This window comes from Hydra vulgaris, chromosome 08 (assembly GCF_038396675.1).
Source record: "Hydra vulgaris chromosome 08, alternate assembly HydraT2T_AEP".
NCBI classification, from domain to species: domain Eukaryota; kingdom Metazoa; phylum Cnidaria; class Hydrozoa; order Anthoathecata; family Hydridae; genus Hydra; species Hydra vulgaris.
In genome coordinates this window covers 5,528,257-5,541,893 of record NC_088927.1, presented here as the reverse complement: position 1 = coordinate 5,541,893, position 13,637 = coordinate 5,528,257, and the positions used below count along the sequence as shown (strand labels likewise).

At 27.1% G+C, this 13,637-nt stretch overlaps 1 protein-coding gene across 1 annotated transcript in view; it reads left to right on the top strand.

The window, feature by feature from the left end:
* LOC136083210 (L-threonine ammonia-lyase-like) overlaps positions 1 to 13,637 on the top strand; it is a 114,803-nt gene that overhangs the window by 50,067 nt on the left and 51,099 nt on the right. The window contains exon 3 of the mRNA XM_065802615.1: positions 4,792 to 4,865. Within this exon, the coding sequence (XP_065658687.1) occupies positions 4,792 to 4,865 (74 nt within the window). The remainder of the gene's footprint in view (positions 1 to 4,791; positions 4,866 to 13,637) is intronic.

Here is a 13,637-nt window from a genome sequence, read left to right as displayed (position 1 = left end):
TATATATATATATATATATGTATATATATATATATATATATATATATATTAATACTTTTTTCAATTCGTTTGTACAAATATTTATTTATTTATGACCCAGGAACCTGGAGTCACTAAAAAATTCTAACTCTAGTATAAGTATATATATGCATGTATAAAATATATTTAAATATGTGTGTGTGTTTATATATATATATATATATATATATATATATATATATATATATATATATATATATATATATATATATATATATATATATATATATATATATATATATATATATATATATATATATATATATATAGCCAGAAAAAAAAGTTTAATAGAATTCCTATAAACTTTTGAAACATATAGTTTATAGAATTTCTATAGAATCCTTGTTAATTTCTCTAAAAATTCCTATAGAACTTTTTTTTTTTTATTTTTTTTTCTATAGAAAAAAATGTTTTAAAGCAATTTCTACGGAAGTTAATAGACATTCTATAGAAATTCTACAAAAATTTATAGAATTTCTATAAAAAAAAATCATCTCTGAACTATATTTAACCAGCCCACCAATACTCCAAATAGCCTATGACGGATTAGACACCTCCCAGGAAAAAAGTTCTATAGAATTTCTATAAACTTTTGGAACCTAGAAATTCTATAGAATTCTATAGAATTCTATAAAATTTTTATAGAATGTCTATTAATTTCTATAGAAATTGTTATAAAACTTTATTTTCTATAAAATAAAAAGTAGAAATAAAAGTTCTATTGAAATTTCTATAGAAATTAACAGAGATTCTATAAAAGTTTTATAGAATTCTAAAGAATTTCTATACACCATATGTTCCAAAAGTTTATAGAAATTCTATAAAACTTTTTTTCCTGGGCTATGCTTAAGATTCTTCTCTGACTTCTGATTCTAAAAGGTAGGCAATACCATGGAAGTATAAAACAGATGGAAGTTCAACCGCATTAAAATGCTTTGAGACTATGCTTGTAACCTTTTGTTTCATAAGCAAAAAGAAAACGACATTAGAACTGTACTTAAGCGCATATCCTTTGTACGTTGATGCAAATAGGTACGTTTATATCCAGAAACACGCACAATTAGGATAAGATAAAGATGTAAGAGAATTCCAAAGCACTGATGTTTGTAAAAAAAAACATAAAATGATAAGAAGTTTTTATTTTATTTAATAATATTTGGTTAATCCAACAAGAGATAAAGCTTCCACTGAGGAAGTATTTGCAGAAGAGAGAAAGAGATGCAAGTTACAAAAGGGCAGAGGCCTAAGTCTGAAGCTGGGTAAGTTCAACTTCATTTGGATGTAGCATGACAAAGCTTCAGTGTGCATAACATGCATAATCAAATTGTAAACCAAAATATAATCATGTTTTGTTAAAATTCAAGTATAGAATTGAATTATATGCGACCTTAAAATACAAGATTATTAAGGAAAAGATCTTACATAACTATAGACTTTACAAGATTATTAGAAAAAAAACCTTACATACACGATTATTACGGAAAAGAACTTATATACCAAATTATTAGGGGAAAGACCTTAGATAAAAGATTATTAGGGAAAAAAATAGACAAAAAAACAACATAGGATTAACGATGAAGCCTCATTGTACCTCAGAGGTTACTGGAAATGAAAGTGATTGCTGTATATCTAATGCAGCTTTAATACTACAGTTAAAAAAAATTGGTTCAAGAATTTTTAAAACAGGTTTTAAACCTTATCATTAAATCAACTTTCTCTTTTCACTTTATTGTTTTTATTCTTTTTAAGGCTGCACCTGATAGATATTATTCTTAATTAAACTGACTGATGAGTTTTTTCTTTTTATCTATAAATAAATATTTTGGTAACTTTTAACTTTTATGCTTAACACTCTGAATATTTTTTCTCTAGTACAACGAATTCTGCGAACTATTAAGCAGCAATTTTTGTCTCTCTCAATCTCTTACTTTAATCACTTATCTTGTCTGATCATAGAATGTGATCACTGATCATAGAATGTGCTTAGTTTCTCCTTGTTCTCTTTAGAGTGGTTCAGACCATTATACAATCTCATTTCGTTTGTCATTCACTTTTACCGAGTACTTATTCTCATCAGATTTCCTTTATTCTTGCACTTTATTACAACTTTATTTAGTCTGACTGGGATTCTTTTTGTGATTTTTCTTTGTCCTTGGGATTATTTCTTTCCTCTCTTAGTTGAAAGTTTAAAATTAAGCGAATATCCTGATTTCTGTCAGGCATGGAAGCTTTTATTATTTTTCTTTTAATATCAAGCTTTACTCTACACCATATTTTTAATTGTAACAACTATTTTCATCTTTTTTACCACAACTACTCTCAGACATCTTTTAAAATTTCATCTCGCGTCTCACCAAAAAACTTATTCTCTGACAATCAATACGGGTTTCAATTTGCTCGTTCTTCTGCTGAACTTATTATGAATTAACTGAAATTTTTTTTGTGTGCATTAGGTGAAAGCAATGAGACATCTGCTATTGCTCTTCAAATATTTTACAATTATGTCTTGGATTTTGGTCTTTTCCATAAACTGTCTTCATATGGCTTATATGGAAATTTTTTTACAAATTATTGAATCACTTTTTTCAATTTTTATGTCAAGTTTGACTTTGTGGATCTTTTTGCTGGTAATAAAAAGTCATTACATTTTGATCAGTTAGAAAAAGCAGCAATCTTAAATGTAATTTTTTTTCCAAACAGCCTGATGTTTGTAATAGTTAGTGAACTTTGCTTAAACAAAACTATTTGGTCCAATCAAAACTTATTTATCAACTTATTTAACATCCAATCAAGACTTATTTATTGCTAATAACTATTGCACTTGTATAAGACTTTCTTTTATTTTCGTTGTTGGTAGAACCCGATCCCAATCTTTTAACTCCTAATCACAAGCCTTGGCGAACAAGATCACTAAGAAACAAATTAAGTGTGATACTACCAGCAATTTGTTTGTTTACTTAATGTTTATTTAAAATTGCATAGCATATAAATGAATTTTTTCTTCATAATGTATGTGGAGTATTGTTCTCTGAAAATTAATATGATAAGTGGGAGATGTACCTTCAATGTTACGCACGACGGTATAGGTTTCCGATACCATCTTGAATTATACGAAAGTATTTCCGAACAACACTTTTTAATACAATCTAGTGTCAACAACAAGTTTTATATAATAATCTGTCAGAGTTTTTGCTTGTGGTTTGAGATTTAGTTTTGAAGTTATTGTGTGTGTTGGGTTAGATTTTTTTAAGAAACTTTTTAGTTTATTAATTAATTAGTGTGAGTTTATTGCATAAATCTTAAGTATTATATATTAAGTAATTAGTGTGAGTTTATTGCATAAATCTTAATAACTTTGAGTGATTGTTTGTGGAATAGTGGCAGCCCTTTTTTTGCTGCAATACTGCAAGACGAGAGTAGGGGCGCAGTAAAGAATGTAAGTGCGTAGGGTCTATAAATTTAAAGTATGTTTAATTGAGTGTGACAAACCTTTTTAAATTGCTTTAGTAAGTAGTGTACTGGCTTAATAGAGTTGAGAACTTTTATCCGTTTACCATCCGAGCTAAGATTTTTGCTTATTAGGATTCCTAGGTACTTGTAGCAATCAACTGATATAGAAGGTTTATGTTCAACTCCAAATATAGTGGAGATACACCTACTAGCTTATGAACGTACACCTACTAGCTTATGAAACGAGCTCTTTACTTTACTCCTACTGCATATACATAACCCATTACAAAGTTAACTTTTAATAACGTTGCTTTTTTTAATGTTGTTCTTTTAATTAATTTAAACAGCGTTTTGTTATGAAATATAAAATTTACAAGTATAAAAAATGTTTTAAAAATTAAAAATAAATATTTGTAAGTGAAAGTCCGTAAGTTCTTGAACCTTAAAAATAAACGTGGTAAAATTTCTCGTAGTTAATAAAAGTGGTCAAAGAAAACAAGATATTTACAGTTTTTTTATTTAACTGAAGTAACCGTTATAAATTTAAAAGAGTTACTAAGAATTACTAAGTATTATTAAAAGTATATTAATAAGTCATCAATTGCAAAAATTATATAGTTAAGCTTTTATTTTAAAGAGTTGTTATTACATTGTTGCGTAGCATTGCATTGCGGGCATTGCATTGTAAAATGCGGAAATGCGGAAATATTCATCGCGTAAAGCACGGGATTAAAATATAAAAATAGAGTTAGGGACTAGGGGGCTTCATGAGTCTTACTACATCAACTGATGGTTTAGGTAAATGCAGCGATATGGTTAAGGTTAAGAGAAAACTTCCTACTTTATTGCCGCATTTCACCCGTTAATTTTCTGCGCTGCACATTTTCGTATTGTACTTTTTCTATATTTTCGTATTGTTTATATATTTTCTATTTAGCAACATTTAATTTTCAATCCTCCTTATACAAAATATATGTTTTCATAGACCTAGCAAACATTGTTTTTTTGAAGTGGACCTATATAGGCACTTTTGAGCGGTTTATTGGAGTTTTGCTCATCGGTTACTTTGTGGACCATTAGTAGAAGCCGCTATAAGTGGCCAGCCGATAATTTTCCGACATCTTAATAGAGGCTAGTCATCGGCTAGCCACTTTTGGCGGCTGCCACTAATGGTCTACCAAGTAACCGATAAGCAAAACTATTGCGGTCCGTTTAAAGTGCCTATATAGGTCTACTAAAAACTCGCTATACCACGTTTGCTTGGGATGTATTTATGATATATAAATATATATGTATTCATAGAAATCTTGTGCATTATCAGATTTGCTTCAAATGGATGTTTATCTAAAGAGAGAATACATGCAAGTGACTGGCAGGTAAAGAATCAGTTTTTGAAGTTTGTTAAATATATGTTTATTTTAAATGCTTCAAATTTGTTTGGTTTTAAAATCATATATCGATGTTTTCCAACAATTTACTGATCACAAAATATTCAAAAGAGAAATATTCATTTATTCGCGAAACTTTATATCTTGTTATTGTTTTTATATCTTGTTATTGCTTTTGTATCTAGCTATCTTGTTATTTATTCAAAAAAAGTTTTAATTAAACTCATTAATAAATAAATTCATTTTTATGATTAAAGATTATATTTATTTTGCAACAACGGACTAGGTATAAAAGTAATTTAGCTTCACACTGATTAAATAAAAACAACAACCAATAAAGTAGATTATGATAAAAACAAACAAATAAATAGTTGCTAGTGCAAGTTTTTCCGTTTTACCAATTTTATTACTAGGCTTTTTTAAAATAAGTGTTAACTAATTGTTTGGTTTTTTATATCAGTTGCAATAGTGGTATAAATCAAGTCAAGCTTGTTGATTTATTATAAATTTAGCACAAAATGTTTGGTTTTTTTATGCAGAATAAAAAATTTAATCCTCATATCTAAACCAACCAATGAAAAGAGTTGACTGTTATTTAACTGAAACAAAAAAAAATTTTAAATCACAACGCTCAAATAATGAGCAAAAGTGTTTTAAATTTTGTAAACAAATTACAAAAATCTCTTTTGTGTGTATTTTTTCATATTAAAATGTTTCTTTTTGTATTTGTAACTATAACTTCTGTAATTAATCAAAATATAAACTTATTTAAACAAAGTAAATAATTAAGAACACATATTATGACCTAGAATATACAAATAACAGATAGGCTGTTGCTTGGGACAACAACCATTTTTTAATATTTCGAGATTATAAATTCCAGTTGCGCTTGCGTATAATACACAGTTCCCCATTTAGACAGCCAGGTTAAAAGCTCACTCAATCAAATAAAGATTTAGTCCCAGTGGGCATGCACCGTCCGGGGGACGTCCGACGGACGACTTCCGGATGTCTGGGCGTCCAGGAGACGTCTTACGGACGACCTCTGGACAACCTGAGAGTAAAACGCTTCGGACGAACTTGTCAACAATTGTTTTTACAATTAAAAAGACTGTGCCACGTTTAAATTTTTTTAGGTGATTTTTTCTATTTTTATATATTTTTCAGATTTTATTTTTATTTTTTCAATAAATAATTTTTTTCTTTACAGAATATCAAAAATATATATGTAATTCTAGATATTTTTTTTAAGAAAAAAAAACATTTTGACCATTTAACATACAAAAAATTTGATTAATATTTAAATCTATGACTATTACACTAAATAAATTGCCATTTTTAAAGTTTACTATTGGCGTCATTTTTAAAGAATATTTTTCTGCACAACTAAGTATTAAATGTTCTAAAAATGTTTTTTTTTTTTTATAAAGTAACATAAAATAATGAAACAAAATTTTATAAGATAATATAAGATAATTTTATAATAAAGCATAAAACATATATATTCAAACTAAAATTATTTTAGTTTGAATATTTACGTTTTATGTTATTTTAATCTAAAACTTGGATTTTCTCATTCGTAAGCTGCGCCAAAGTTCTATTTTATCTCAAATGTTTTTTTAAATATTCTTTTTAAAAAAATGACTTTTTATTTTATGTAATTTATTTAATGTATATTATATATCCTTTATAGTATATGTAATGCATTTCTATCGTTATATATCTTTAGCTTTATCTAAAATGCTATCCTTGTTTAATTAAAAATAATTCTTTAGATATAAATAAAAAATTAGTTAAGATCTTTATAATAATGTATACTCCATCATTATGTCTACAGCAAGTTTGTTGTTGTTGTTGGGAGCAATTTAGAATAAATACAAAATCTCTACATTATGTAAAACAGCACAGTGGAAGAGTTGATGAGATTATACGTGTTTCATGGATATTCGAAACTAATAAAAGATTTTCCTACATACATTTTATCTACTTGTCGCAGAAATCTGTATATGCTCAAGACTGGAAAAAAATCAACAATGGCTCGGGGAGAGTAGATATCTAAAGCGGAGAAATATATATTTAATTAATTTTTTTAAAATAAAGTTATTTTTATTGTTATTATTTTTAAAAATATTGCTGTGGAATAAAATTATATTCATAATACTAAATTTAAGAACTTTTATTCTGTTTCTATTTTAAACGAATTTAAGCCTAGTTATTTCATTCTGGTTTTTGGAATTGCTTTTTAAGAACATGAAATGAGTTTAATTGCTAGTTATAATGAACTGTTATGTTTAAATGAATGCTTTAATATTTATATAAACTATATTTTCAAGATTGATTGGACAAAGAAGACTGACAGGATGAATTTTCAAAATAAATCTGATCCTGAAACCAAAACTAAAAAGACTTTATGTTCAAGTTGTTTTTTTAGCATTGGAGCAGGGTTTCCGCACCAGTGTGGTAAAGAAACTGCTGTTTCCAATCTTATAAGTTTAGATTTTGATCTTTTTTGTATTTAAGCTGAACAGGTCGCAGCAGGAATACTCAAAAGGAAAATGGAAACTGAAAGAATACCGTATGGATCCAACTTTTGTATATCAACAAGAGGAAAACCACTCACTATAAAGGTTGGTACACCTGAAAGCAAAGCAGCTAAGCGTTCTATGAGACTATTATCTGTTCAAATTGCCAAAGAATTGCAAATTTTTTTAGAACTCTCACTAAATAAAACAAAAGATATGGTAGCAGTTCTTCGGAAAAGTATGGGTAAAAGATCATCAGTTGAATTGAACATCTTTAAATCACTTATTGAAATTAAAGAATCAATATCTAGATTTTATGAAGTTGAAAAGATAATGAAGTATTCTAAGTATTGACTAATTCAAGTTATAGATAAACTAAGTTTGTCTATAGCCAAAACTATATAATAACTATGTAATAACTAAATATTAATAAAAAACTATTGTATATAAAGTATTGACTAATTAAAGTTATAGATAAACTAAGTTTTTCTATAGCCAAATACTATATAATAACAATGTAATAACTAAATACTAATGAAAAACTATAGTATATAAAGTATTGACTAATTAAATTTATAGATAAACAAAGTTTACCTTTAGTTTAATACTGTATAATACTATAAAATAACTAAATATTAATTAAAAACATTTCTTTAAAATATTATTTGTTATTAAGATTGAATTCTTGGGACCAAATGAATCTGTTCTTTTAAAAGATTTAATATTTGTCCACGACACATCAAATCTTATTTTAACTATAATATAACAGCGGAAGATAGATCCATGTAACACTCTTGTGCGAACTTCTTTAAAATGAGGTGGATTATTCTTGAAAGTTGTTGTAAATATAATTGAAAGTTATTATAAATATATTTGAAGAGAATTACGTAAACACTGATAAGTTTTTAAATAGTTGGAATCACAGAAGACGTTTCAGAATCAAATTGCAATTTACGTATTATTCTAGAAAAACTAAACTTGCAGATTGTTCAATTTAGTAAAGCCTTTGAATTAAAATGTGCTAACTCAGTATTTAGTTTATCATCTTATTCTGGCTTGAGAGCATGTCTTTAGTGTGAGGAACTATTAACTACAGAATCAGAAAAATTGAGATCTGTGGAAAGCAAGGATTATTGGTACTACAAATACACTGAGACTGAATTTAACAAGACACTTATGAAAAATTGCATGAATGTAGAACATCCAAGAATTTTCTTCCTAGAAGAGAATCTCATAACCTTAATACAGTACCATGTAGCTCCACCAGAATTGCAACTCGTCATAGGTTTCAATACAAGGAACTCTTTTATTACATTTATGGTCTGATTCTGATGAGTGGTTATAATCAAAAAATATTCTTTAAAGAGGTTACCAAGGTAGGGGTTTTGTGTGGCAATAACTAAAATGCTATCATTAAACATCCTTATGAATTAGAGCTTGTCATTAAAAACACTCATTGTTATCCTAATCCAATTGTTAAATGCCTTAAAAACTTCAAATCTGTTAAAGATGCTTGCTTTGGTAACACATTAGAAACCGGTTTTAAGCAGTCTATTTCTAAGTTAAAAAATTCGTTTATCTCTTTACAAGAACTGGTTTTAATCTTTCTTAAAAAATTATGTTTCACTTGGACAACTCCTATCATTTTGTACCATGTAGTTTCATTTGTCAAGTATTTTGGATGCAGTTTAGGAAGATATACTGAACAATGCGGTGAAGCAATACATGCCAAGTTTGAACCAACCTGGTCTAGATATAAAAGAAAGAATTTTAGAGAATTTAAACATTCAGTTTAAAATTGATTAAAAGCTAATTTTTTTAAATTGTGACTTCAGAGACAAAAATGCTGATAGACTTACCGTTCCTTCCTTTTTTAGTCCTTCCTAAATGTGGAAAAGGAAAAAGAGGTAACTAGCTGCAAAGTTTTTACCTGATAATATATCTGATAACTGGTTGTCCATACTCTTTTGCGGATCAGAGTAGTCCCTATTTCTAACTACTATTTCATTTTTTTAAATGTGACATGATCAATTTGATTTTAAAAATAATTAGAAACAACTTCTATGATCCTAAGTGTTAAATTAAATCATAGTTTGTTTGAGTGATACAACTTTTATCCTGATGGTCAAAATGGGGAACAGTGAATAACTTTCCACTTTTTTCTAATATTTAAACTATGTGAATGAATTTTAATAAATTTTATGCTACTTTTTTTCAAAAATAATCTGAAAATCTATATTTTTAATATTAATTATTTAATATAAGTATTTTTAACTACCTTGAAAGTAAAAAAAATGTCTAGTTCAACTTATTGGGAACAAATTCAGGAATGAAAAGTCAGTCATAAAAAAAACGTAAAAAAAAAGCAAAAAAAAATGTTTGAGATAATGTTTTCAAAAGCATTTTGATCTTGAAATTAAAAAACTTTTGAAATATTTATTATATTTTAGCTTTGTGAATTGATTTCCACATTTATAGTTTTCTGTGTGCATATCAATAAGAAGATGAGAGATGGATGGTTATTAACATATAAAAACACTTTAAACCAAATTCAAAACAAATAAACTATGACAAAAATTGAGGATTTTTACTTTTCTTCACTTTAAATTAGAGAAAAATATTAAACTTGGCTCATTAAACTTACTTTATTAAAAATTTTCTTTCACATAATTAAAAAAACTGTTTAAAAATTAGTTATCATATGAAAAAAATAGTTTTTTATTCAGTCAAATATGTGGTTCTATTGGAAAAATCTTAATAGATATTAGGGATGTACCGGAATTCCGGGCGGATTTTTTTTCTTTTAGATCAATTCACTTCTGGCTGTAGTTGAACTTTTTTTTATTTATTATTTTTTTGATGACATGTGACACAGGCTTTGTAAATAAATCAAAAAATCATTACCTTACAGAGCAATGAAGAACTATAGGTAAACCTAGGTAAAAAATATAAATTTAAGGTTATGTTCAGAAATAGTACTGCTGCAAATATATTTGCAAAAATTACATTTGTATTTTTTACCTTCGTATACCTATAGTTTTTTAATGCTCTGTAGGATAATGATGTTTTGATTTAATTTACACAGCCTTTGTCAAAAGTCATAAAAAAAAAAGTGAAAAAAAAAATTTTAATTTCAGTCAGAAGTGAATTGTTTCAAAATTCCGGCACCTCTAATAGATATTAATAGATAATTTCCCATTTCATTTTTTTATCTAACAAAAGTATCTGTATCCAGGAAAAAAAGTTCAATAGAATTTCTATAAACTTTTGGAACATATGGCCTATATAAATTATATAGAATTGCTATAAAATTTCTATAGAATGTCTATTATTTTCTATAGAAATTGCCATAAAACTTTTTTTTCTATAAAATTAAAAAGTAGAAAAAAAGTTCTATTGGAATTTCTATAGAAATTAACAAAGATTCTATAGAAATTTTATAGAGTTCTATAGAATTTCTATAGACCATATGTTCCAAAAGTTTATAGAAATTCTAAAAAACTTTTTTTCCTGGGTATACTTTAAGATTTAACAGCAAAAAACTGAAAGCTTATTATGTTAGCTCATAAGAGAGCTCTTCTTCAGACTTTTTTTTTAAATTCAGGCTCAACCTTCATTTTATAAAGAGCCTGACGAAGAGCTCTTTTATGAGACCCTATGTTAGTTTCTTTTTTTTTTATGATCCTCACACTATCTGCAATCGAAGTATAAATATAAGACTTTCCTCAACCTGACAATTATAGTTTTCTATACCACTTAAAACATTCTTTTTAGAACTACTAATAGTTTCATAATATTGATAGAAACTCCTTGAGCACAGACATAGAAACTCCTTAAGCACATACATAGAACCTCCTTAAGCACATACGTAGAACCTCCTTAAGCACATACCACACTGCATCCAGCTAGTATTATCTTATCATTGCATTTTGTAATCTGATACTTGCACAAGTTGTTTTTCGCAGCTTTTTTTTATTGGAACGGTTTCGGAATATGCGTTTTATTTTTTGCTTGCTGATCATCCTGCCCGTAGATTCGCAATGTCTACAAAATATTTACTTAATAAACACATAGCTTCTGCTCTACAAGAGTATTTAACGCTTTTTGCAACCTTTATTTTACTTGTTCTCACTTGTTTACTATTAAATAAAGATAACCAATCCTAAAATCTATATTCTTAAATTCCTTTAACAAATACTTATGCAACTTTAACACTATTTCTAACATAATATGCAAAGGAGGTACTACATTTTTTTAAATTATAATTGGAGAAATTACAGGAGCAATAACTAAATGATGAAACTTACCTAGAGTTCTTAAGTTTTCACCGTGTCTATCTTTAGACAAGTTTTCATTATAAGTCCCTTCCTGAGATTGTTAGGCAAAGAAACATAGCTTTTCAGAGATTTCAACTTAACTTTGTGCGGTTGTGACGCAGTGGTTAGAGTTACGGCTCAGAACCTAGAGTTTTGGCTCCTAAAGAAGGAGGCGTAAACTTCCCACTTAAACGCTTTTCCTCGGTGCTCTGTGATAAGACTCTAAAGACTTTTGAATAATCTTCTTAATAACTACACAAAAAAAGAAAAAAATACTCCTCACAACCTCTTGCTATAGCCCACCAAATGAAGGGGCTAAAAAATTTTTGCAAATTTTGTTAAAGCACATATTTGAAAAAAAAAATCTAAAAAAGATAAAAGTTATCTTATAGACGATTTTAAACTAAACTGTTTTGATTTTTAGAAAAATAAAAATATTATAACTTTTCATAACCTATTTGAAAAAAAAGATAACACTGACAAAAATAAACCAACCAACTAGACACAATACCAATAATCAACCGACTAGCTAGAATTACAAACTTTTTATTGCCATTAGTAAATAATATCTTAACTAATGACTTTTTTAATTAATTACTTAAAAAAGGTAGTAATTATAACAGACGTTTCCGACCATTTTTTTATATTTCTTTCCATATGCGGGGATTTTAAAAAAGAGAACAATAGAAAAATAAAATGCAGATAAAAGTTTAATCAATTTTACAGAATAGCTTTTATACACTTTGCACATACTTGTTGTAACATCTTGATAAAATAATAATATTGTTGGGCTTATAAAAGCAAGAATATTTACAATTTTAAAGTCTTGTTGAGTTTCGCAAGAGTAAAAACTGGAACCACATAAATTCTAATTTTGACATAAAAATTGTCTATTATCCAATAATACATACAGCATTTTTAAATTGATGCAAATACAGCAATATTTAACAGACATTCTATAAAATCTATAATCCAAGTTTCCTCTTCATGATATAATTCTAAAAACTTCCTTAGATTAAAAATTTCCTTCCAAAGTTCTTAAAAAACATTAAAAATCACTCAAAAACCGTTTGTTAAATTTTTGAAATCTAAATCAAACCCACAAAGTTTGTTCAAAAAACTTGACAAAAATGCCAAAAAAAAAAAATACTTTTCTGACTTGCTCTTTAGACACAAATATGATTCAAAGAATGTCTGACAAATAATGAAAGAACTCACAGGGGAAAATGAAAACTAATGCTACCTCACTGCTACATACATTAAAAATTGAAAAAAGTATATTAACTCAATCAAATGATATTATAATTCAACTAAACAAATTTTTAAACTATTGGAAAAAAATTATCTTACAATATTCGATACAATTTAATATATAATATATAAGATACAATTTAATATATAAGTTCACTCATTAACTTAAAGTTTAAATCATTAAAAAAAAATAACGTAACAGGATCTGACGGTATTTATAGAAACATTATAATAGACTACTACTATGTAATGAAAGACATCCTTTATTAAATATTTAGTGTATTTATCAATCTAGGATATTTTTTAAGTCATTAAAAAAATAGCAAAGACAACTTCTATCTTCAAGATCCGGTGGTCATTCTAATATAAAAAACTTCAAGTTCAATTTCAACTCTACCATTTTTTCAAAAACGATAGAGAGGATAATGAATAACCAAGTCTATCCGTATCTTATTGACAATAAATTGCTATACAAAAATCAATTTGGGTTTAAAAGAAAAAACTTAACTAAGCACACCATTTTTTAACTTGCACGCACATTTCTGAATCTTCCAAATTTTATTTTAAAAAAGGAGTGTTTATTGACCAAGGCTATAGGCACTGTCATCGGACAATTTACTATCCTCGCTCAAAAAAGCAAAGGTGCTTGATTTTTCTCTCGACAATAAAAT